At 42.7% G+C, this 22970-nt stretch overlaps 1 protein-coding gene across 1 annotated transcript in view; it reads right to left on the reverse strand.

Annotated features, from left to right (window-relative positions):
• FRAS1 (Fraser extracellular matrix complex subunit 1) overlaps nt 1-22970 on the reverse strand; it is a 173629-nt gene that overhangs the window by 92103 nt on the left and 58556 nt on the right. The window contains exons 3-13 of the mRNA XM_055706880.1: nt 19062-19169; nt 15877-15969; nt 13831-13990; nt 13109-13242; nt 10277-10360; nt 9548-9649; nt 9253-9444; nt 4965-5054; nt 3265-3412; nt 797-940; nt 353-487 (exon numbers count right to left, since the gene is read on the reverse strand). Of these exons, the coding sequence (XP_055562855.1) occupies nt 353-487; nt 797-940; nt 3265-3412; nt 4965-5054; nt 9253-9444; nt 9548-9649; nt 10277-10360; nt 13109-13242; nt 13831-13990; nt 15877-15969; nt 19062-19169 (1390 nt within the window). The remainder of the gene's footprint in view (nt 1-352; nt 488-796; nt 941-3264; nt 3413-4964; nt 5055-9252; nt 9445-9547; nt 9650-10276; nt 10361-13108; nt 13243-13830; nt 13991-15876; nt 15970-19061; nt 19170-22970) is intronic.

Here is a 22970-nt window from a genome sequence, read left to right on the forward strand (position 1 = left end):
ATCAGTGCATACATCCTGCTCTGTACCCTTAACACCACAAAAACCACAGTCACATTTCCAAAAGGGCATTCTGAATTGAAAAAGGACAGTGGTGACAAACCTCAGCATTCAAAAACAGAGTTTTAGGCCAACAGAACTGATCCACTGAGGAATTTTAATGACTATTTCTCCAACCAGTAATCAATTTTACACCATATGACTTAGTTCCTCTGTTCCCTCCTTCCTTTACTCTAGGGTAAACATTAACACCTATGTCAACAGCAGATCCCCCAACAGAAAGTATATCTAATAGCTCGGGTACAGCTTTTGTCTGTTGTTTTGCTATCAAAAGCACTTTTTTGCTCTGAATTACCTATGCAGAGGAGCTGATCCTGGAAGTATCCCTTCCCACACGAAGCCACACACTGCCCGTTCTTCAGTAGCAGGGATGTCTGGCACGAGGAGCACTCAAATCCATTGGTACAGGCTGAGCACGTTTCATTGCAGGCTTCCAACAGAAACAATAGAGGAGAAAGATGTATTAATCCCAAATGTCTTGATGCAGCAAGACTCCCCTGCTCTGATAAAATGAGACCATTTTGCCTCATTTTGGCAAAAGTTTGAGAATTTGCATTTTTCAGGGGCTTCCACCGGAAACCTTCTGAAGTCTCAAGTCCACGGTTACTACTCAGTATGTGCCCGAATGCTTTTCCAAACAAAGCCTGGCAATCTCTTTATAATAAGCCTGTGAGATCCTACTAACAAAAGCACAGCATGCAACAGAGGAGATAAGTCATCTGACAGATGCAGAAATTACCTAAGCAAGTCCCCCCATCCTGGTAGAAGCCCAGCTCACACATCTCCACACAGCGCCCATTCTGCAGCTGCCTCCTTGGGTCGCGGCAGGCGCTACAGTGATCAAAGGCCTCAGAGCAGGTCAGACAGTCTGGGTGGCATTCAACTGGCACAAAGAAAAGCCACAAAGGTAAAAACTGTCAGCAGTGTTTTCAACCAGGAAGGCACAAAACAATTCATACTTCAAAATCAAAGCCAAATTCATTACTTGGTTCTGTTGGTGGTTCAAGGTGTGTTAGTTTGAGAGTGGGGTTTTTTCCAAGATTGCATGAAAGGGGCTAAATATTATATTGCTGTATTCTGGTGTGTGAGAAGTTATTACACAGACTCAGATTTTCTAGACTATTGATAAAAAGGATATTCATCATTCACAGGGTTTCTCAGCACTAAAAATCATAAGTCATCAGGAACTAACAATCCAGAACAACCTGGATTTAAGTTTCCTTCAGTCAGACCCTGCAAGAAGACAAAACTGTGCTCATGCCAGGTTGGAGTACAGGTGGCACACAACTCCCCCTCCAGCCAAAAGCTTTATGCTGCAGCACCGCAGCAAGCATTTCCTGACCACAGATGTTTTCTCAAATGGCGTGGCTGCGCTCTCTGCAGAGCCAAGAGAAGGACTACTTTTGCTTTACTACTGAGCTGCTTTTGATTGCTGGAAGAAAAGGTGCCTGTTCCTTCCTGACAAGTCAGCAAAAAGGATCCCAGTGCGAAACCTCTCCTTCATTTACACTAAACAACCTGCAATTTTCCAGGCAGATGTATCTAAGGAAAGAATGTGGAATCAAAAGCTACAGAAGACACACAGTTGAAGATAACAATGAATAAACAGGAGGATAATGTGATAAACAGGGAGAATGACTAGAAAACTCTGTCTCTATCTATTTCTTTGCAATAACTTTCCACAGGTATATGCAGCCCCAACCTTCCAGTCTGACAATGAACTGGAGACTTCTTGGAGAGGTGCAGAATGGGCAATTTTTCTCTAGGTACAATAAAATTCCCTCCGCTCCAACCCAAATGTTCCTAGTGAGAGGGCATATTTGCTGGTTTTAACATAAACACAGCTATGCTTAGGGCTATATGCTTTACACTGGTTGAGAATGAATGGGTTCTCTCTGCCTGCTTCCCCCAGCACATCTGTGAGAAGCAGCAATAAATTTTTACTGGCTTTAACGAAGCAGATGCGTTAGGGGCCGATGCTCTGGGCTCACAGATTGAACTGCTGCAGGCTGGATTTTGCATTTGTTTCTCATCCCCTCCAATGCAAACCAGAAAAAGACAGAGACAAAACAGCAGGTTTCAGTAAAGGAAATTTCCGTTTACCATTTAGGACACAAATTGCAAGTTTGGCTCTATGTCCAATACTATGACTTTAAAGCCTGGGTCTTCCAAAATGCTACCATTACAGCAGCTACACTAAGAGGTCAGATTTTCATGGGTACCCAGTACACAGTGGGACCACTTGATAAGGAGCACAGAGGGCAACTGAGAGCACTTTATAAACTGCCCCCTCCTTAGAAGCTGTGCAGATGCTGTTCCCTTTGGAAAATCCAGGACAATTTTACCTGAACTGTCCAAAACCCATTTTTCTCACGTCTCAATTAATAGTGCTTTGCCTTTTTATTAGCATGCAGTAAATAACAAACTTTAAAACACTAATACGGCAAATATGCCAAGGCATTCCTGCAAATGACAGCATAATTAAACTGTGAAACTGTTTTCTTTTTACTGAGATAAAACATTAACTGGAGCACTCTGATAAAACCAAAGTTATATGAATGCAACAAGAGAGCTACCAACATGAAAAATTAGCAAACCACAGCTAAAGCCTACCAACTATGAAATGTAAATCAAGGAGAATGCCAATATCCTGGAGAAAAACAAATTTATATGCAAAATTAATATCTAAGCTATGGCTATCCTAATCTTTCCACACAATTATTAACCAACAGCCATTCAGCCCCAGGTGAGCTTGTGGTGTAACAGTGTAAGCAGGCTCTAACTTCTTTCCACTCCCAAGAAATAATCAAGAGCCCATAAACTCCAAAACCCATGTTAGGATTCAGAAAGGAACAGTCCTCTGCTTTATGAAATTCATGTTGAAGAAAAAAGACAAAACATTGCCCAAAACCAACCCCAAGGAGAAACTCTTTTGCTAAAAGAAAGCTATAATTTAAACCAAGGGAAGTCAGTGGGAGCTTTTGGATGGAGCCCTCAACCTCTCTGAGAACCTTAATACAATGATATGGAAACCAGTTAATTAGCAACTGAAAACCAAAGACAAGTTAACATTCAACACAGGTGTCAGACCTGGGGAAGCGAGGGCGCAGGGATGCCGGAACAACCCCTTGTGCCAGAGGTGCACTGACGCACATGCTCCCAGCCAACACGAGGGACGTTAAGAAATGACGGACCCTGCGTCTGTACCTGGTGCGCAGTGCAGGCAGCAGTCACCCTTCACCTCAAAAGCCACGCTGCCCAGCGGGCAGGGTGGGCAGGAGCGCTGGAAGCACGTCACCACTGCGTCCCGGCACTCGCACTCTCCGCACGGCCCTTCCTCCCACGTCTCTCCGTTCTGCACAAGAAAAACCAAACGGCCAGCATCAGCAGCGAAGGAGAGCCTCTGCACAACGTAGTTTTGCTGTGCATGGAAACCGCAAGGCTACATCAGTACTACAGTAAATTAAACATTTCTGGGAGCGTTTCAGCACCGCCGCCTGCCAAGACGGGACTGCATGCCTCTCTACCATCACCCTCTTGCCCTCTTTGCCTTTCCGGAATCAGACAGCCTGCAAAGCGCCTACTGAGAAAAATCCTTGGCCTGGAACACCTGAACACGTTCCCTCTCAGCACTCCCTCCAAAGCAGCGTGTTTTTTCAGTTAGCAGTAAGGCTTTTCTACTTCTTCACCTCCCTTTGTCTTCTCTCACTCAAAGCATCTTCTGTCTCCAAATTTTGCTGCCTCACTTGTCTGCTTCTTTTTCACAACCTGGTACCAAGTGCTTGAATCTGCTCCGTATCTGAACAGATACCTGTCATCTGTCCACTGTCTGAATCTATGTCTTTGCATAATGACCTTTTTGTCACACTTTAAATCTCTTTCTAACCATCACCACGTTTTATGTCCTCTTCTCCTCTCTTCAATTGCTTGGCTTTCCACCACTGAGTACGGGCCGAAACGCCACATAGGTGAAGAGGTACTGCCGGCTCTCTCCAGAACCACCCATGGCACCTGACACCTGCCTACTTTTACTAGTCAGTGGAGGGAAGAGATGTTGCACCCATGGTTCCTCTCCCGCGATGTGCATCCTTAGGCCTGCCCTTGGTGGCCGAGGTTCTGCTGGCAACATGTGAGGAAGTCAAAAGACAGAAAAGAGACAGCGAGCATTTTAAACACCCATGAAGCTTTTGTGACAGTGCCTCTCTTAAAAGGAATAAAGCACAAACTGGAATAAACCTGACACCTTAATATATTTTACCTCACTTGGGTCAGAAAAAGAGAGTTGAGGAAAGAAAAGTATTAGCATTAGAAAAAAAACCCCACAGAACAGTATTAAACTTCCCATTTCTCACATCTGTTGGCAAACAGCAGCTATTAGCTCCAGTCCTCATCTGTCAGAGCAATGAAAAGTCCATTACTGGTACATTAAAACCAAGATACTTCATGTTTCCTTTTTATTTAACTTCAGAAGGAAAGTTCCTTGAAAATATTCATGAAGTAATGGACTCCTGTTAGAGTAAAAATTATAATCGGTGGGATACATAGGCGGAAAGCTATACATTGCCCCAGCTCTGTAGCTTCTACTTTATAGGATTCAAGTCAGGAATCTTTAAGTCCATGAGATGTGCAGGAAACCTATGAGTATCTATATTAAATATTAAAGGGAAACGATTGATTATGCCGCAGAAAGGAAAGCAAGGCAAACTTAAACTCTGCAGCAGATACACGCAGTATAAACAAGTGCATTCTGTAAGTTGTAAAAGCAACCTGCAAACAATATTAAGGGATTATTTTTCTGCTACACTTGCAAATAAGATTCTTCTCAGAACTGGAGAGGAGAGCCAATTTCCCCAAATCTTTATGAGCAGAACTTACTACTATGTGCTCCGAAGTACCAGGATACTCACAGCTTTGGTATGTTCTTTGTAAACACAGTAATTATTACTCAAGATACACTCAGGACAGCACTTCCCATCTAAGTGAATTAATTCTTCACTCTGTGAAGAGAAAGGTTGCAGTAATTCAAATGGAACCAACATCACCAAAAATACTGTGGAATGCAGAGACAGAGCAGCTCCTGCCCTGGAATGCAATCTCCGATATCTAATTTCACCTTATCTTCTCTCTAGCCTACTCCATCTCTGTAGGTACAGTTTGAAAAATCTGCTTGGTGCAGTTGCAGAACAAATCTCAGAAAAGGCCAGGGAATTCAGTGATAAGGCCATTACCTCATTCCTAAATCCTGCAGAGAAAGACCCAGTATAATCCACTGCAAGTACAGAGAATATTTTTACTGTTCCACATATTTTTACCATGGATCACTAGGATCTTACTGGACCACTGTCACGATTTCAATGCATAGAAGCTTACCTTCATTTTGAACGTTCTACTTTTTTTTTTCCCCAAGAGAATTTCAAAGCACATGCTCTGTTTATCCAGGACGGAAGAAGACTGTTCTTTGTTACAATGGTACAATTCCATAGAATGCACTTAAATAACTTCAGTTTGAAGGTAAGAATTTAGCAGCAGGAGACAGGAATAAAGTGTCCTAATTCATCACAACTTTTTGTGCCCAAGTGGAAGCTGAGTACTTAGAAAAGAGGGAGACACTGTCCTAGGGAGCCAGGACACAACTCAAAAGAAACAGCTTCAATTTCCTGACCTTAGTAGCTTTTCTGGGCCAGATTCTCACACACTGTAAACATAGGTAAGGTAATCCATACTAGTCAGAAAACAGGCATATGTATACAAACCCACTACCATTAAGTAGTTACAAATAAATGACTAAATTAGACTTGGTGCCAACCTCCACTAAGCACTTGTTTAATCTACACCCATTAAATGTCAGTCTTAATACCCCTCCCCAAATCTTAGCAGGCATAATCCTCCTCCTTTTGCAACCAGGTTGCTTCCTTACCTACCACAACAGAGAAGTCACAACCGTTCATTAAATGCCTGCAAGGGGCTCACACACCCACTGAAACCCCACAGCTCACACTGGTTTCCATTTCAGCGTGTAGCTGTTTTCTTCTGATGGCTCACAAAATTCAGCTGAGCGCCAAGTTTACCAAATGGCTTTGCTGATTTACACCAACTGGGCATCTGCTCCATATTTTCCACTGTGCCACATTGGCACTCTCACCAATTTTTGTATGCAAATTACTTTAGACATAGATAGGGCAGTAACATCACTGGTCACTCTTAGTTTCAACAAAGTAGAACAACTAAGTCAGGCCACCCTCTCACAACCCTGGTGTGTTTCTGAGAATGGGTAAGACAGGAGGAACCATATGGCTCTTAGTCATCAAGGACCACACACAGCCTAAATCTCTCTCTGCTGGTTCTATACATTTTTGCTCTTAAATCATTACTTCAAAATGCCATTGGCAGTGGTTGGATCTCATGTCACTACTATATACCGTAAACTCTCCTATCCACACCTCTGCCTACATCCCCACCCACATACATAAACACACGCTACAGGTAAACTGAGAACAGCTAGCCAGGGAACATGGCTTGCCTAGCCAAAAAAAAATGCAACCACACTGCTCTGCCAAGACTCAGAAAAGGGAGAGGCTATGTCAGATAACTTGTGGCTTTGCTGAAGAGAGATTCATCGTATTCCAGCTTGAGAATATTGAAAGGCAGTGATGGGCTGGAGGCAGAAAAGATAAGAAATATTTTATGTAATCCCTCTCAAACACGTACACACCTACATCTACATGCACCATTCGTAACTCTCAACCCCCCAGCTCCATTTCTTCTAAGTATCAGAAAGACTTGTGCAGCTTGCTGGCTATACAGCACCCTGCAAGCTCCATGTTACTGATCCTGTAGTTTCTGGGGCTGCAGGACTGCTAGCAGAAATACTCCATCGCCAGCCTACTCAGGTAGGCTGCAGCATCCCTTGGTAGCACCCATAACTCATCCTCCTCTGAACATTGCCACGAGTGTGCTCACTTAGCTGGGATGCTGGCAAGTGCTCCAGCAGGATTACTTCATGCTCTGACAGCTTGAGCAGTTTTGGCTGAGTGTATCCACTTCAACATCCACAGCTAACCCTGCCTGCCACGTAACTTGTATTCCTAGCTCATCAGTAACCCGCTGAAAATGTTTTTTTGAAGATTAGGTCAGAATCACCACAGACACTTTCATCTGGCAGTTGCTGGACAGGTTTGCTTGAAAGGGTTTATAAACTAAACCTCTACCCTACCCTCAGGTAATGCTGCTATACTACGTCGAGCTGTCTAGGATTTGCAGTTCATATCTGTGGCCTCATTACACTTTAAACAGGATGATGTGACCAGGAAATTAATAGTGCCTTAATGAAGGGATGAATCCAAATGCTCCTAGCTTCACATCAGCTCCGATTTATTGATGCAGGTGCCTAAAAAACAGACCTGCAACTCAAAAAGGAAAAAGCAAAGGAAAAAGAAAATACTCCATCTGCTTTTTGAGTAAATACTTTATTGTAGTAACTTCACCTTGTACTATTAAGGTAAACTATGGCTGAACACGACTTGAGGAAGCTGGGTTATCTTAAGGGAAGTCATGCAGAATTATAAAACCTTGGGCAAATATCTTTTATCAAGTGGGACCATAACTCTTGTCTGCAACACTGATGCAGTCTTCCTCCTTCTGTCTCACTAGCAATCCCGTTTCATTCAATTCAAAATTGCAGCAGTTCATACTCTGACAAACACCACCACTTTTTTAGATGCTCGGGCTTTTAGAGGGGTGCTTACCTTTGAGTGCCCGAGTTTGAAAAATTGCTACGTGAGTGATAATGCTACACACTTTTGAAACCCCTAGTTTTGAACCCTACATGTTAACGTCTCCAGCTATTGTTCTGTAAAATATCCTTGGCTTTTCTGAATAATGGATTCTTTGTCAGTACCCAAGATATGAGCATGAATATTAAATAATTCTCCCTACTGAGCCATGACAGCATGCCATCATCATTAGTGTAAATGATCCAATTTACAGCCATAAGCACGCAGGAAGCTGACTGAAACAGATGCAAGTGCACAAGATTTTATGACAACCACGACTTTCCACCCAGCAAATTCTCTGCATGCAGTTTAAGGTCAGATGATCACCAGCAGTACTACGCCAGTGACAAGAGTTTGGGTCCCACACTCCATGTATTTTGCTGTTTAAAAGGCACAAAATCAGATGAACAAGCATACACTTTTATTCCTAGATGCATCCTCTCTGCATGATCATCATTTGTGATCCCATGGGCAGATTCACACTTTTTTGAACACTCATTAAAACAATAAAATCTAGTGAATCTATTATGCCCAGATTTTGGCTGGATTTCAGACACAACACAAAGCTGCTGCTACTCAAGATTTAGCATACAGGCAGAGTCACCAGAAAAGCATTGCTACTGAGAGAGAAAACTCAGAAAGCTACAATTCCTTCCCTTCTCTTCACTGACACCGTGGAGTAGTAGGTATAAAGTAGATCTGAGCCCACCAATTAAAACAGGTGTAGTGACAAACAACACAGAAGTCTTACTCCACTGCAAAAAGGCAATTCAAAACGTATTTGTGTATGTCTGTGTGTGAAGCATTCAACCCTATCTAATGCATTTTGCACATCCTCTAGAGAACAAACATAACTGGGGGACGAGGGGGGATTAGTTTTGGAATAAACAGCACTGGGAATAAAATACCTTACCAGCTTCACTTCCATGCCAAGAACGGCACGGAAAAAATGGAGAGAAGTGGAACATCAACTTCCATATCCAACTACTTTACTGAAGCCCACTGTAGCATACAGAATGAAGATAAAAGGAACATTTCTTAAGCTTTTAACTGTCTCTGACCTGTATGCCTCTCCCTATGTTCAGCTCTTGGTAAAGCCAGTGGTCACTGAAACATCTGAGTGTCTGACCCTCCATTGTAGCAGACAAGACAACAGCCTGGGAGGGAATCCAAGCTAAATTAGTCACCGATTCACACTGGCTTGCTTCACAATGCAAGCCCACTGAGCAGTCAAACTTGCAAGGAAAATCCAAAGTTTACTCTGCTTTCCTGTGAAGTGTTTTCAACGTAAATGCACAGAACAAGCCCTGAGAGAAGGTCTGTTTTTTTGAGTGTCTCAAGATGTCAGTCGAGAAAAAAAAGAGGAGGAAAAAATATCACAAGACTTGACTGATATATCCTGAAAGAAAAAAAACATTCTTACCTTGGCACACTCCACTTTGGCACACTCTGCTTCCTGGCAAGTGACGTGCCCTTCATCACACATGCAGAAGTCACACTGAGTGCTATTCCACATCTCACTGTGGTACCTGATAGTGCCATCATACAAGCAGTTTCTCTTGGAAGACACACACTCCTCACAGCACTTCCCAGGACGCTGCACTTTCTTCTCCCCCTACAAAACATCAGCAACCATTGAGCAGGACTGTCTGAACCTTATGGCATGGGCACGGCGATGTGTACAGCCAGGGTATCAGAGGTGAATGATTTTTAACTACCTTCTCACAGGTAATAGCATCACAGGTCTCTCTCAGACATCTGACTTCTCCTCTGTGACACACACATGCAGTGCAGGCATTTTTTTTCCACTGCTCACCATGCTGTTCAAAAAGAACACGTATACAATCGTTAAATACTCTTTGTAAATAACCAAATCCTTCCCAGAAATCTGTGCTGCTTATGGAATATGATGGCTCCTTCTGCATGTCTGTATCTAATAATAAACTTCTTAAAAACCGCTCACCTGTAGGTGATCAGCAAACAGGAAGAAAAGGTAGGAGGTCTAGACACTATAGTGTGTATTCCTCATTACTTGCAAGCTGTGACATTAGCGAGGCCTTAACAACTATTATTAGCAAAAAATAATCATTAACAGAAAAACCCGCAGACATACATTCATTAAATAATGCATTAAATTAATTTCAGGTGATACAATAAAAGCTATAAACACTTTGACCTTCACCAATGCTTTCTGCTTTCCTCCTTCCAAAAAGTGTGAAAAGAAAGTGCCTGATCTGCTTCACCGTGCAAACTTCCTTTCTGCTTGCCAGCAAATTCTTACCTAGTCCTAATTTCTTTCAACTCTTCTGGCTTTCCAGGAAGAAAAAAAGCAACAGTTGTACTAAACTAACAGTGCTGGCAGAAAGTCAGATGTCAGGGAGTAGGGAGAGCAATGTGTGCCAGAATTTGTGAACAACTGCCTTTTGGTGTGGCTTGTCAAAGGTTACCTGGTACACTCTTCCTGACACTGAGCAGGGCTTCGGGACACATTCCGGGCAGCATTTTCCAGGAGACATAACCATAACTTCATCCTAAAGAGAAACCGGGAGAGACAAGTAAAATAAGAGCATTAACAGTTAACACGGGGCTCAGCATCACTGCCTGGAATGCCAGGCATTTAGTATCTGTGTGATAACCTGGGGTCAATCAAGGCTTCATTTTGGCTCCAGTATCTGGGGGCAGTCTTCACAGCATGAGATTAGTGTAGAAAGCTAGCAAGAAAAGTATTTCCTTCATCTCACTTTCTGGACTTCTTTGGATGGCAACTGAGGTCCAAATATACAGATAGATACATACATGCAGATAAAGACACACACACACACACACACACGAGATAAAGTACATATATTCAGGTATACAGATATACAGAGGAAAACAGAGTATATCTCAAGCTATGTAGAAAAGCACACTAAAGCATGAGATGGAGGAGAGAAGAGGTTTTATTCCTGGTACTGCCACATTTTGAGTCTCTGAATGTGTGATTTACACTCGCCATCTCTCAGGCATTTGCACTATTTTAGTTAAATCCTTTCAGCACAACTGTCTGTACAGGTGTTAAATTATGCTTAAAACTGGATTATCCCATTTTAAACCTTTTCATGACTGATTTAAATCACATTGAAATAGGTTGGCACTTCACATCAATGTAACAGTTCCTGCATGCCTCAACTTCATCCATCCAAAATCATGTCTGCGATTCCCCTGCTATAATTTTGCATACATCCAGTGATTTGGGAAAGTGTTATTCACCTGCACCTCCCTCCGGCCACATCAGGATGACTGAAGACTGATTTGTGGACTGAAAGTAGTGTTGAAATGCCAAGCACTATTATTTCAGCTGCTTTGTTAGTCAAATCACTAGCTTTCAAAGAAAGAGTGGAAGACTTTACAAGTATAAAACTTATCAATGATAGGTTTCCCAGCAGAGTTAAAAGAACTTTCGTGGATTTTGGTGGGATATGTGGCAGAACATCCAGGTGCACTCCTTCATGCAACCAGCATTTGTGAAGTTCCTCTCCCTTAGCACCCAGGGAAGGGCATAGTTATCTGGAAGATGGAAAATGAGAATTTAATACTGGGAGAGTTTATGTATTTGCTTTTGACAGGAAGTGGAGAATGAAGAAAGTGACAGAGATAAAGGCACATGAAAGAAAAAGTCAGGTATGACTGACAGCAGAACAGGATCCTTGCACATCCTACCAACATCCCTTCTACTGGGCACCTTGGTAGGAAATACCTGAAACATCACCAGCATTAGCTTTCTGCTGTGTTAACTTGGATGCTCTCAGTTGATTATTCTCACATATGTCACAGCAACAACACAGTTGTTTCTGTTTCCATAAATTAAATCCAATTAAACATTAGAACAATCAGCCAGCAGGTAACCTCAGTCCATTTGGAGTGGGAAAGGAGGAATCTAAAGTAGGCATGAATTTATTTTAATGCACAATACTTAGTCAGTGAATACTAACTGATTATCTAAACACGAAGCAAAACACCATTAGCATGCACAGAAACAGGTGGGCTTTCCTTCTACCAAAAAAAAAAAAAAGCGTTAATTGCACAAACATCTGATCCAGTAATAGAAAGCTGGGTAAGCATCAACAGGAAAAAAAAAAAAAGTTTATGACTACTGCTTTTGTTTTTCTCAGTGCTACAGGGAGGAGTGTTCAGCCGGAGCAGACATTTCAAGGGAGCTTCCGGATTCATCCTTGGAACATAGTAATAGATTAACAAATATTTGGCAAATGGCAGCCCCTAAAACATAAAGTCAAGGTCAGAAAGAGATTTCCAGAGAGCCAGTTCCTTCATTTCCTTAGCACGGCATGCTGCTGTAAAGGAGTGCCCAAGAAAACTTGTACAATGGGCCCAATGAAAAAAATCCAAAGAGCACAGTCACACCCTTAAGCACTTCCAATATAATAACAGGAATTCAAAAAATTAAGTCACTTGTATAGAATGTGGAGTACTGTGTATAGCCTCCTGCCTTTACTAACCCCTGTGTTAATACTGCATACTAACTTGTAGTGTTTTGCTTGGGTTGATCACTGCATAAGTGCTAAGAACTCATCATTTGTCCACATCATACACCTTGGAGACAGAAATGTCCCAGTTCCCTCAACTCGACTAAAACTGTAAGCCACTACTTGAGCTTGCCTGACTTACCTTATTGGTTTTGTTGATTTCTAAACACAAGCACACTTAAGGAATAGTGCTCTGAGACTTTACTTTCAGCTGAAGAGATCTTCTGTTTCTAAACTAAAGTCAAAAGGGGAATTTCATCTGCATTTGACTACTTTCAACTGTGTTTCTAGAGTTCTTGTAAAAAAAAAAATTAACAAGACCTGCAAACCAATCTTTTCAGCTGCAAATTAAACACTGAAATTTGTGAAGATAAAGCCCCATTAAAAATCTTGTGTTATTCCTTCCCTCACAGAAATAAAAATATTTCCTGATCAACCCTAAAATTTTTTTTTAGTACAAAACAAAAAGTAGTTTTTTTAGACAGTATTTGTGCTTAATTAGCTACCAAAGGCATGATAAGAGTAAAATGGTGGGGAAAGAAGGTATTAGGGAAGAGACAGGACAGCACATGTATACTGACAGACTTAACCATCACTCCACACCATTTTCACACATCAAAAATCCCTTTTCCAAATCACCCACTTGTCACGCAGAAGATTTGCCTGCCCGCTTTTACATCTAGTCAAGAAACGGCCCTTGCCAAGGAAAAGGTGACAGTGATGAGTAATGACCCCAGGAGGCCAATGGGTCCTGACCTGGCTGCACAGAAGAGGCTGGCAGGAAGCTGTGAAGCACTGAGTCACACCGTCCCTGCAGACACATTTGGAGCACCGACCAAGGCGCCAGTCCTCACCATCCTGGAACAAGTGTCCATCAAAGAGGCAAGGCTCTAAGAGATATGAAAACAACGGATAATTTTCTTTCCTAATGCCCTTTCATCCCTTTCCATCAGCCAGAATTAAAACACAGATTCTTTTTGTGCATCTCAGGTTTCAAAATCCTGGTTTGTGAAAGCAGGTAATGACAGTAACAATTCCACCAGTTTTCAAGGGATTTAGACTCGTGAATTAAGAGCTCTGGATGCACCTCTCCCACTAGACTTCTATGAGAAAAGGTACCCAATAGCTCAGGCATTTTTGGAGCTCACAGCCTGAGTCCGCAAAGTGCCAAAGGTCCCCTCAGTACATCAGAAATACCTGCATCTTTTTTTCCAGATTTTAATCTCCAAAATAAGAACATATTAGGCACATTTGCTCACTGCTTAAAGCTTATAGTTTCCTCCTGGCCTATGGGTCAAACCATTAATGATGTAAATATGGTAGCAGGACAGAAAGAGAATTAAGAGACACACTTGAGACCAGTGTCTTCCCAACAGAACTGAACAAGAGAAGAAAAGCTTTCCAGATTTGGGACTACAAGGAGATGTCCACTGACCGACTACTTGGACCAATGAAGCCAGTTCAGATGCAATACTCACTGCCATGGCCCACACATTTGGGACAGCAGGATCCCTGCGCGGTGTATTGCAGCTCCCCTCGTCCACAGGCAAGGGCTGGGCAGGCCCTGGGGGCACAGTTCACCTTCCCGTGGGCACAGGAGCACCAGCCACATCCAGAGCTGGCCCACTGCGTGCCGTGCTGCATGCAGAACACAACCAAAGGCACAGAAAACACATGCATGAATCCAGCTGCCAATGAGAGTGCTGTAAATATCTCTTCTCCCTTTTAAGCCCCCCCACATTAGCATCAGTTTTACTCTTTTGCAGGCCCAGGCAATCTTTGTACATTGTAGCCCTTACTTCTGGCTGCACTGTTGGGGCAAAAAGCTAATCCTGGTAAAGTAGCAAAGTTGGAGATCAGCCTGATTTTCCTTCCTGTTGCAGAGTGGCATTCAGCAGCAACCCACTGCAAAGACCCAGGCTACTGGATACACCCCCTCTCCACTACAGTTTCTGTAAGGCGAACTCTAAATTTAGAGACCGTTTTCTTTAGAGAAATATTTAACATGGGCCTCAACATGCACTTGGCCACAAGGTGGTCAGGTGAACATCATCTGCCCCATCACTATGAGTAAAATCTCATTAGGTTTGCGTATTTGTTAATGGCAGAAACAAGTATCTCTACCCTGAGGCATGGCAAGGAAAAATTGGCCCCAAGAAGAAACACGTTGGTATATTGCAATGCTCTCCAACAAACAGAGAATGTTAATTTTTACAAAACATGGAATTTTGACTTAGGCAGGGACTGAAAAAAGCTCTGGCCAGATAGAGGGTACAGATTTTCTTCAATGGAGCTATCACATAGGCCAGTGCTGCTAGGTAGATACTTGCCGAATGAAGGTCAAGTCGTAAAGCATTACAGTGGCTTAATGACAAAAGAGAAAACTTTTCCCTTCAGGGAATCTGTGCCAACCATCAGGATGAGACTTTGCACTGCCAAAAAAAAATTGTTTCATGACCGCCTTACAGTGGAATTGGGGTGTGACATATGACTATAGACAAATACGTCTGTAATCCCTGCGGGGATGCCTACTTATTCATCTGACTTGCATTCCAAAGAACAGGCTTACAGAGAGCCAAAAGACAGAAGCTGCAGCAAGAGTACAACACAGCAAAATGCAGCAACAGCAACAAGAAGAAATATAATGTAATATGATCTAATACAGTATCACCCAAATCACAGGCACAAAGAAATATGAGAAGAGGCTAGACGTGCTATCCCTTCTATCCCAGTCTTCGTCTAGCTCGTAACAGGATGCTTGCTGGTCATGCCCATGCTGAAACAGAGGGTTAGAACATCCATCTCAGGTATAGAATATAAGGTCCAAATATTCAAATGTATCTGGGCGTTTTACCATATTTCTTAAGATTTGGACCTGACTTGCCTCTTGTCAAACAGAAAAGTCTGTAAGAGACCAGACATAGGACTTGGGTTCACTGTTAAGCCATTTTTCTACGTTTGCCTATTGTTCAACATGATTCATTAACTACTAGCCATAAATCTTTTTTTTTTTTCTTATCTGTAGACACTTACTCTTATTGTTTTGGCCTTTCAGCCCTCCTAGGTGAAACCACATCCTGGAACCTGCTTCTTGAATAATTCAGGATTACAAAATACATAACCTGGGTCGCACAACAGCAATCAATCTCTACCAGCATAGATGGCTGCTGAGAGAAAAGCCTTCTTTCCAGATAGCTAATATGTCAAGTTTGCCGTGCTTTGCTCCCCTCCTAACATTACTATATTGTCTCAATCATCCACAGAAACAGCAAAGTGAATGAATGAGTGGGAAACTTTCTGCCCTTAAGCCAAGCAGGACACATGATTGCTCAGCAACACATTCCCTTTTTGCAAACCATGCTGACCAAAGTCAGGTTATATTAAATTATCTGACAGTGGCAGAATATAAGCCCAATGAACTATCCTTCTCCTGTACGTCAGCTAAGCATCCTTCACTGACGTGAAACAGAGAGCTAAAAAACAGAAAGGATTGTCCCTGCCAAGGAATATGACATAGCACTCACGCTGTGGATCTGCCCTTCATGCTGGCAAAATCCTTCAGCTCGGGAGGCACACTCAGGGCAGCACTTCTTGGAGACTATTTGGAGCACTTCTCCCTAAAAAGATACAAGAATCCAATAAGCAGTTCACGTGAAATAGAGACTTCAACATGATGGTAAAGACAAGGAGTCTTACTGGGCCAGGTGCTCTCAGTTTGGAGAGCAAATGTATTATGTTAAACATATAATGCTGCTACACCAGATCCCTTTGTTGAGAGGTGGTACATCAGTTTGCTGTATTTGACATTTTACCATCAAAACAACAGTAGGAGAATTCACCCCCCTAACAACACAATTAGGAAGTCTCCAGTTGCACTAGTTTTCAAACAAGAATGAAGAATAGAAAGCGATTATTCAAGACCAAAAAAACCCCCAAGATTACTCACTGAAGGCCCTCTGAGAAACATGGTCCAGATGTAATTTTTTCCGTAGTTTTCTACATGTACAGGATTGATCTCAGTCTAACATTTCACCACACCAGAAGTGCAACTGGCAGGCAGAATGAATGTGCATCCATTAACTGTACTTCTTTGGCTTAATAACCACCACTTTTTTTTAAATAACTCTACTTTCAAATTAACTGAAAACTACCGACCACTTCAAACCACAGCACAGTCAGACGATGCTGCTACCACTTTGCTTTGTGTGTCCCAAGGGCTTAGCAAGCCAACAACTTGCTATGTCCTCTTTGGCAGCAGAGAGAAAGATGATGCTGATGGAAACAACTCATCAGACGAAAGGCGAAACACATCAGTAAAGGCATCAGCCAACACTGGGAAGGATAATGGACTCCCGTGACCGAAAACGGCTCCACAGCCATGCTTTCACGCTCCTCCCAGCTGCACATTAAACACCCCAGGCCTGGCACAGCACCCCACAGACAGGACAGCGATAGCTGCGGGAGGACTTTATTTTGTAAGGGTGTCTGTCACTGGTGGCAAGTGCAGATGAGGGCCCCTGGCACCACCCGAGGCACCGCAGATCTCAGCATTTGCCTCCTACAGCCTATAACAAAAAAAGGCCAAAAAATTTTACTGATGTGAGCAGGTTATCTGGAGAGGGAGAAAACAGAAAACATGTCAGGTTTGGGAAATGAAATGTAGAAAAATTTTATCCATGAGTCACCTTCCTCAAACTATTGCAAAGGTGTTTCTCAGGAGGCATACTCTATCCTTTCCACTTTTAAAGGGTACGACCAACATCTAAGGGATTCCTGCTCAAAAGGGAGTTATTATTTGTTTTGCTATAATAAAAAATGAAGACACTGTGATGCCAAAAAATTCTCTTCCCTTTCACCTTCTATTTGTATGATAAAAGTGACTAGAATAATTTGAAATGTCACAAGTTTTCTTTCTGTTTTCTAAAAAGAAACATTTTGATTTTTCAGACCGAAAAAAAGTTTCTCACTTCCAAGGTTTCCTTCAATGTCCTGTTTTTTTAGAAGGTGGGAAACAAAATTAGTATTCCATTTACCTTAAACCATGAAACCCTATTCAACTGTGAACCTGCTGTGGAGAAACTGTTTTTGGTTGTTGGTTTGTTTTGGTTCACACACAGAAATAACATTTCCCGATTTTCTACCTACTCAAAACATTTGGGATGTACAGCAGTAGGTTTTACATACAAACGTTTAGAATACCACTGGGAATGTTTTTTGCAAAGACTGCCTGGCTTTGTTTATGCCTTGTTGTTGTAAACAAGATCAGCAATATTAGCATAAATCTCATAATATGCAAATAAGGAATAAACCATGGAGAGGGATGGCGATTTCTGACCTTGTTCATCAGTGGTTGGTTTATGCTTGAAGCATGACAGCATTTTTTACTTCTGAGATCCTTGATGATCCTTTGCAACATTTAAATGGCCAGACCTTTATGGAACACTTAAACTCTTTGTCTTGAAGATTACTCATGTCAAGGAGTCACACGTTCATTTCATGCTATAAATCTATTTACCTTTATGAGCTTTAAAGTTGTCACCTTTTCATTTATCCAATTTTTTAAAATTAACATCTTACCTAGCCCACTCATTATGGGGTGTGCCATGACAGCACTCCTTTTTCTTTTTTTTTTTTAATTTCTCTCCTCTTTTGCCAAAGAATCCTAACATTTGAGTCTTGCTTTCATCAATACACAGAAATAATGGGGAAAACCGGTAAGAAACAAAATTATTGCCTTGTTAATACTGTCATATTGGAAAACACTTTAACCTCCTTCATAAAGCCATATAATTATATTGGCAGTGCCTCTTTAAAAACACTAATTTACATTGCCATTCACACATACTACCCCAGTAATCCAGATGCTAATGCAAGAGCAATTCCATGGCCAATTAGCTGTAACCATTAATGAGGGCTCAGATAGAAAAAGATAAACAGGAGACAAGGAAAGCTCAACAACCCTCACAAGGCAAAAGAAACTGAAAGACAATCTTAGCTCTGTTATTGTTCGTCAGAGCGGAAAGCGTCTATCTGCATGTTCGGGGGAGACCCAGCCCCAGGTCCAAATGGAGTATGACTGGAAGCTGGGCTCATGCTGGGAGGTCTGAACCCAGTTCAGGCGCTTCCTTTGGGGACCAGACTGCCCCGGGAGCACAGACAGCCTGCAAGCTGTTCCAACACCAAGCCTCTGGCTGTAGTGTGGCGAAGGAGACAACAGTTTCACACACTGGGTTTTGCTTTCGTGTTTCTTGCACAGGCTTGCATCAATGAGAAGTGAAAGGGCGCAGAGGCTGTGCCTGACCCTGGGCAGTCACGCACACCCTGGGAAGAGAAATGGGATTTCACTGCTTCCCACAAATCCTGCTGTGGATCAGACCAGGAGGTTGACAGGGCAGCTGTCATCACAGTGTACAAAGATAACCAACCAGCGCACCTCTGCCAGTCCCTCCAGGGAAACACCTCATGCTGCATCCTCTGTTTGTGTCTCTCCTAATACAAGGGGAGCTTTGCTTCAACAGGGACTGTTACCTCAACTGCTCCCACCATACCTTTATGTGCAACACAGCGTGGCGGACCCCAATGAGCATTTTGACATGTAACTATTCCAGGGGTTTACAGCTGGGGAAGGGTAGGAACTCCAGAGTGACCTGGCATTTCTACCACCACACAGAATGGGTCAGCTGGCACCTGGAGAGCTGCAGCCCCTTACCTTCGGAAAGTCACACTGAGGGTGTTTGCAGACAGTATGTTCACAGGTGACAATATTGCTATGGCAACGGCAGTCTTGGCAAGAATCTGGCTTCCAAATTGTGTTATTCTGCAAAAAACCATAAGTTTTAAATTAGACCCATACAGCACAAAGCATGTGCTATTTTACCCAACAGCAAATGGCTCAAATAGATCAATAGAGACAAAATGGAAGAGTAAAGTCTGCAACAGACAACCCCTCCCTCCCACACACTTATCAGGCACAACTTCGGTACTGTTCACTCAGTAACTTCAAACACGCAGTTGAAAGACAAGGCCTTGCACAACAAATAATCAACTCCAACGGTACGATAGTCGATAGGACATAACCTCTGATAATCTCAATTGGTGTCAAAATTAAAATGTGATTACAGCATCTCTGGGAAACCCCTCCATAATCAAGTTCCGACTGTGCAAACTGCGGCTACTGCTACGGTCACAGCTTAGTAGCTAAGCCAGCTCTGAGGCTAACCTGCCCCTGGCCAGGCAGCTGTGGCCCCACTCAGCACCCATGAGCTGATGGAGAATGCAGGTGAACATGGACATGCTTGAATCCAAATGAGCTGTTGAACGTAACCTTCAAAAATTTGTGAGTCTGTAGGTTCACAGTAAGAAAACGTTCTCATGTCAAAACCATGATGTAAACTGTGCTCATCACATTAGGCTATAAGATGGAAGGAAAGGTCTGAAGAGCCTAAGATGCAATTAAACTGATTTAGTCAAAAATGCTAAATGCATGGCCAGGTATGAACAGGCTCCACCTGCTCACATTGATTCCAAAATGTCATGAAGGGGACTCTGATGGAGCAGACAGTCCAACAGAATTGGAAGTAGCTGTCGCCACCACTCGATCAGTGCACCCGACTGGAACACCCACAGCTAATTAGCAAGGGTTTTCACCACCCCTACTTGACCCCCTTCCATTCCCTCCACACCGAGGTCATGATCCCACGCCACCACCATGCTTTCATAAGGCAGCTCAGGCCCTCATCCAGTTGCTTGGACGCTTGCCAGACTTCTCCCTCCCTCCCACCAGCATCTCCAACGTCTGAGCCACCACTTGGGACTCATTACTTTCAGTAGGATGCTTGGGAAACAAAGCCGCCTTTCTCTTTACTCCTGAACACTAACTTCCAGCCATCCTGGTATCAAACAGCATCAGCAGCATCCCAGGGAAGCAGCCAAGCCTGCCTGTCACCACCCTCCCTATGAAAACATCTTGTCTGCACTCATCTCCTCTGCAGTGCCACTCCACCCGTGCCAAGCATCCTTTCTCCGGCCATTTAAAAAAAGCAACCAGTAACTACATACTGAGCTCATCCAAATTATACAATTGCTGCGTTCATATTTATCTGTTTTTCAAAGCCTTCAGTTAAAGTCACCAAAAGAAAATGGAAAGAGGAAGATCAATTTCTGACCTGAAAAACTCTTTTCCATTAGACAACCGCTGTGCGTACTACTAGGCTAAATTTATGCCACACAGGAAATTTTCCTATGTAGTACAGCCAGCCGCTATTCAAGTCATTAAACTTCATTTCTAATTGATTTGAAAGACAACCAGACTTTGCTACTCATTTACACAATATAGTGATTTACTCCAACAAGTCAATTTACTCACGGTGTAAAGTACGAGTTAGGGAAATGAAGACATGAAAAGATGATTAACAGTTTATTACTACGAACACATTTAGGGCTAACTACTCAAACTGGTAAGCATAACGATAAAACACTGCAATGTGCCTTAAAGGCCCATTAGACTGCTTAATGAGAGCAAAAAAAATCTTGAAAAATCTGGCCACTTGCTCAGGAGCTGTTGGGTGCTGTGCTCTTTGAGAAGTCAATGTGATGTACTACAAGCCAGCTCGTGCAAGCCACGGGAAGAGGCGACTCAGAGGTTTCACCACAGCTGCGTGACTGCAAGAGGTGGTAGAGGCTCTCTCCTCTTTACCCATCCTGCATTCAGGGCCAACTGCCGAGCAGAAAAGGCCGGTTGTGTCCCCTCTGAAACAGTGCTCTTTGTCAAAACAAACCGGCTTACTCTACAATGCTGGATAAAGAACGCAAACCTGCAAACAGTGGGATAACCAGAAATACTGCGAACAAATCCTTGTGTCTCTTCGCTGATTTACAAAAGCGTTTCGTTCATATCAAACCGTGCTCTTCTCTGGCGGCAAAGCTTATGCAAGGGGAACAAACACCCCGGCAGCAGCAGAGATTTAGGGAGATTCTCTGTTAATGGAACGATGGTGGCAACACAAAGCTTAATAACAGCAAGAGGTGGCAGTAAGCGTGCAGCCCCTTGGGGTAAGGTATCAACAAGTCAAAGAAAGATGGTAATTTCTGCTTGGGTTGTAACAGTTGGTTCTCCTCTCACATCCACGTGGCTGTGGCCGTGGAACAGAAACCTTGACTCCATCTCTGCCAGCAGATTTACAGTACAGTTACAGAATAAATTCAGCTTAAGTTATGTTTCTGCCAAGCTTTAGCTAACACACATCCGAGTTAACTCATTCTGCTCTCTTTCACAAAGCTTTATCACACTTAGATCCACCCTAAGATTCCTAAACCCACAACAACACCAAGAACTCCAAACACCTTTTCCACTGGCAAAAAGTGCCGTTGAATCTGTTTACGACACCATTTGTTAGATATATCTATTGATTTATTCCTTCACTTGTTTGTTCCCAGCTGGAAGGAGAATCCCAAAGCAGTGGGTGGCAAAGGAGAAAATGTGCACGACAACGATGTCAGCAGTGAAAAGCAATCTGCATTTTAGAACAGGCAGCTCACTGCAGGGTGAGGCTGCTGCCTCAGAAGCAGCCACGGGGGAAGCACTGGGCACAGGGAGCAGGAAGGGAGACAGCAGATTACCTGCCTCACCACTTGGCTCTCCTAAACCTTTACCTGCAGCCCCTCTCCTTTATATATATATAAAAAATAATTAAATTTCCATGGTGGAATAACAGCCAAAGCACTCACATGGCAAGAGGTCAGCACAGAGCCACTCTCACTCACATTTTGAGACTTAAAAGCCCACGTTTCTGATAAGAAAACCTTCTCTTTGGCCTTCACCCTCCCCTATTTCTTATTATAGTCTAAGCAGGCTGGACTCAAATCAGCTTTTTCTAAATCCACACAGAAGACGCTTGGAAGCATCGGCATGCATCAGTGATTTACATTTGCCAGGTATCAGATCAAAACCGACACGTGTCTGCAGAGGTTTTAAGAATTCAGAACCTAGTTAATAGTCAAGAAACTACTACCTGATTTTTTGGATGCGAAAGTCTTCCATGCAGTTCAGAGCGTTCAGCTCTTTTGACAGTTGAACATTTAGCTTAAGATTCCTGGCTAGAGAGCAACAGACCTAAACTCAAATTTGAAAAGTCTGGTGACAATTATGTTTACTGATTTCTCCATACAAAGGTGGAGGTTTTATTCTCTGTAATGCTACCAAATGTCTAAATATTACAGTCACAGTAAACTGAGCACAGCACAATGCTCTAGCTATGAGTCATTTGAAGTGCAAGGCCATTTAATTCCTTTGAGATGGGAGAGAAAAGCTGCACGTGTACTTCATATACATGGTGGAAATACATAAAAGAACGGGGAAGTTACTGCAGAATTACTTTTGGTTGTATTCCTGGGTGCTGACTATTTCAGGATCACATTTCAAACTAATTTTAATGTGTTCCCTGTTTACATGGAAGTGTGTAGCTGACAGCTGCTAATACAGGAAAGCATAGAAAGATTTGTTGCTGTGTTATTTAGAGCTCTTATGACCTGGAGAATGCAGACTGCTAGTCATTTTAATTATTCTTAATTATTCTTTTTTGTTTCTTTCATTTCAAATGTGACTATTGCTAAGGCAACC

This window comes from Falco cherrug, chromosome 1, assembly GCF_023634085.1.
Source record: "Falco cherrug isolate bFalChe1 chromosome 1, bFalChe1.pri, whole genome shotgun sequence".
NCBI classification, from domain to species: Eukaryota; Metazoa; Chordata; class Aves; order Falconiformes; family Falconidae; genus Falco; species Falco cherrug.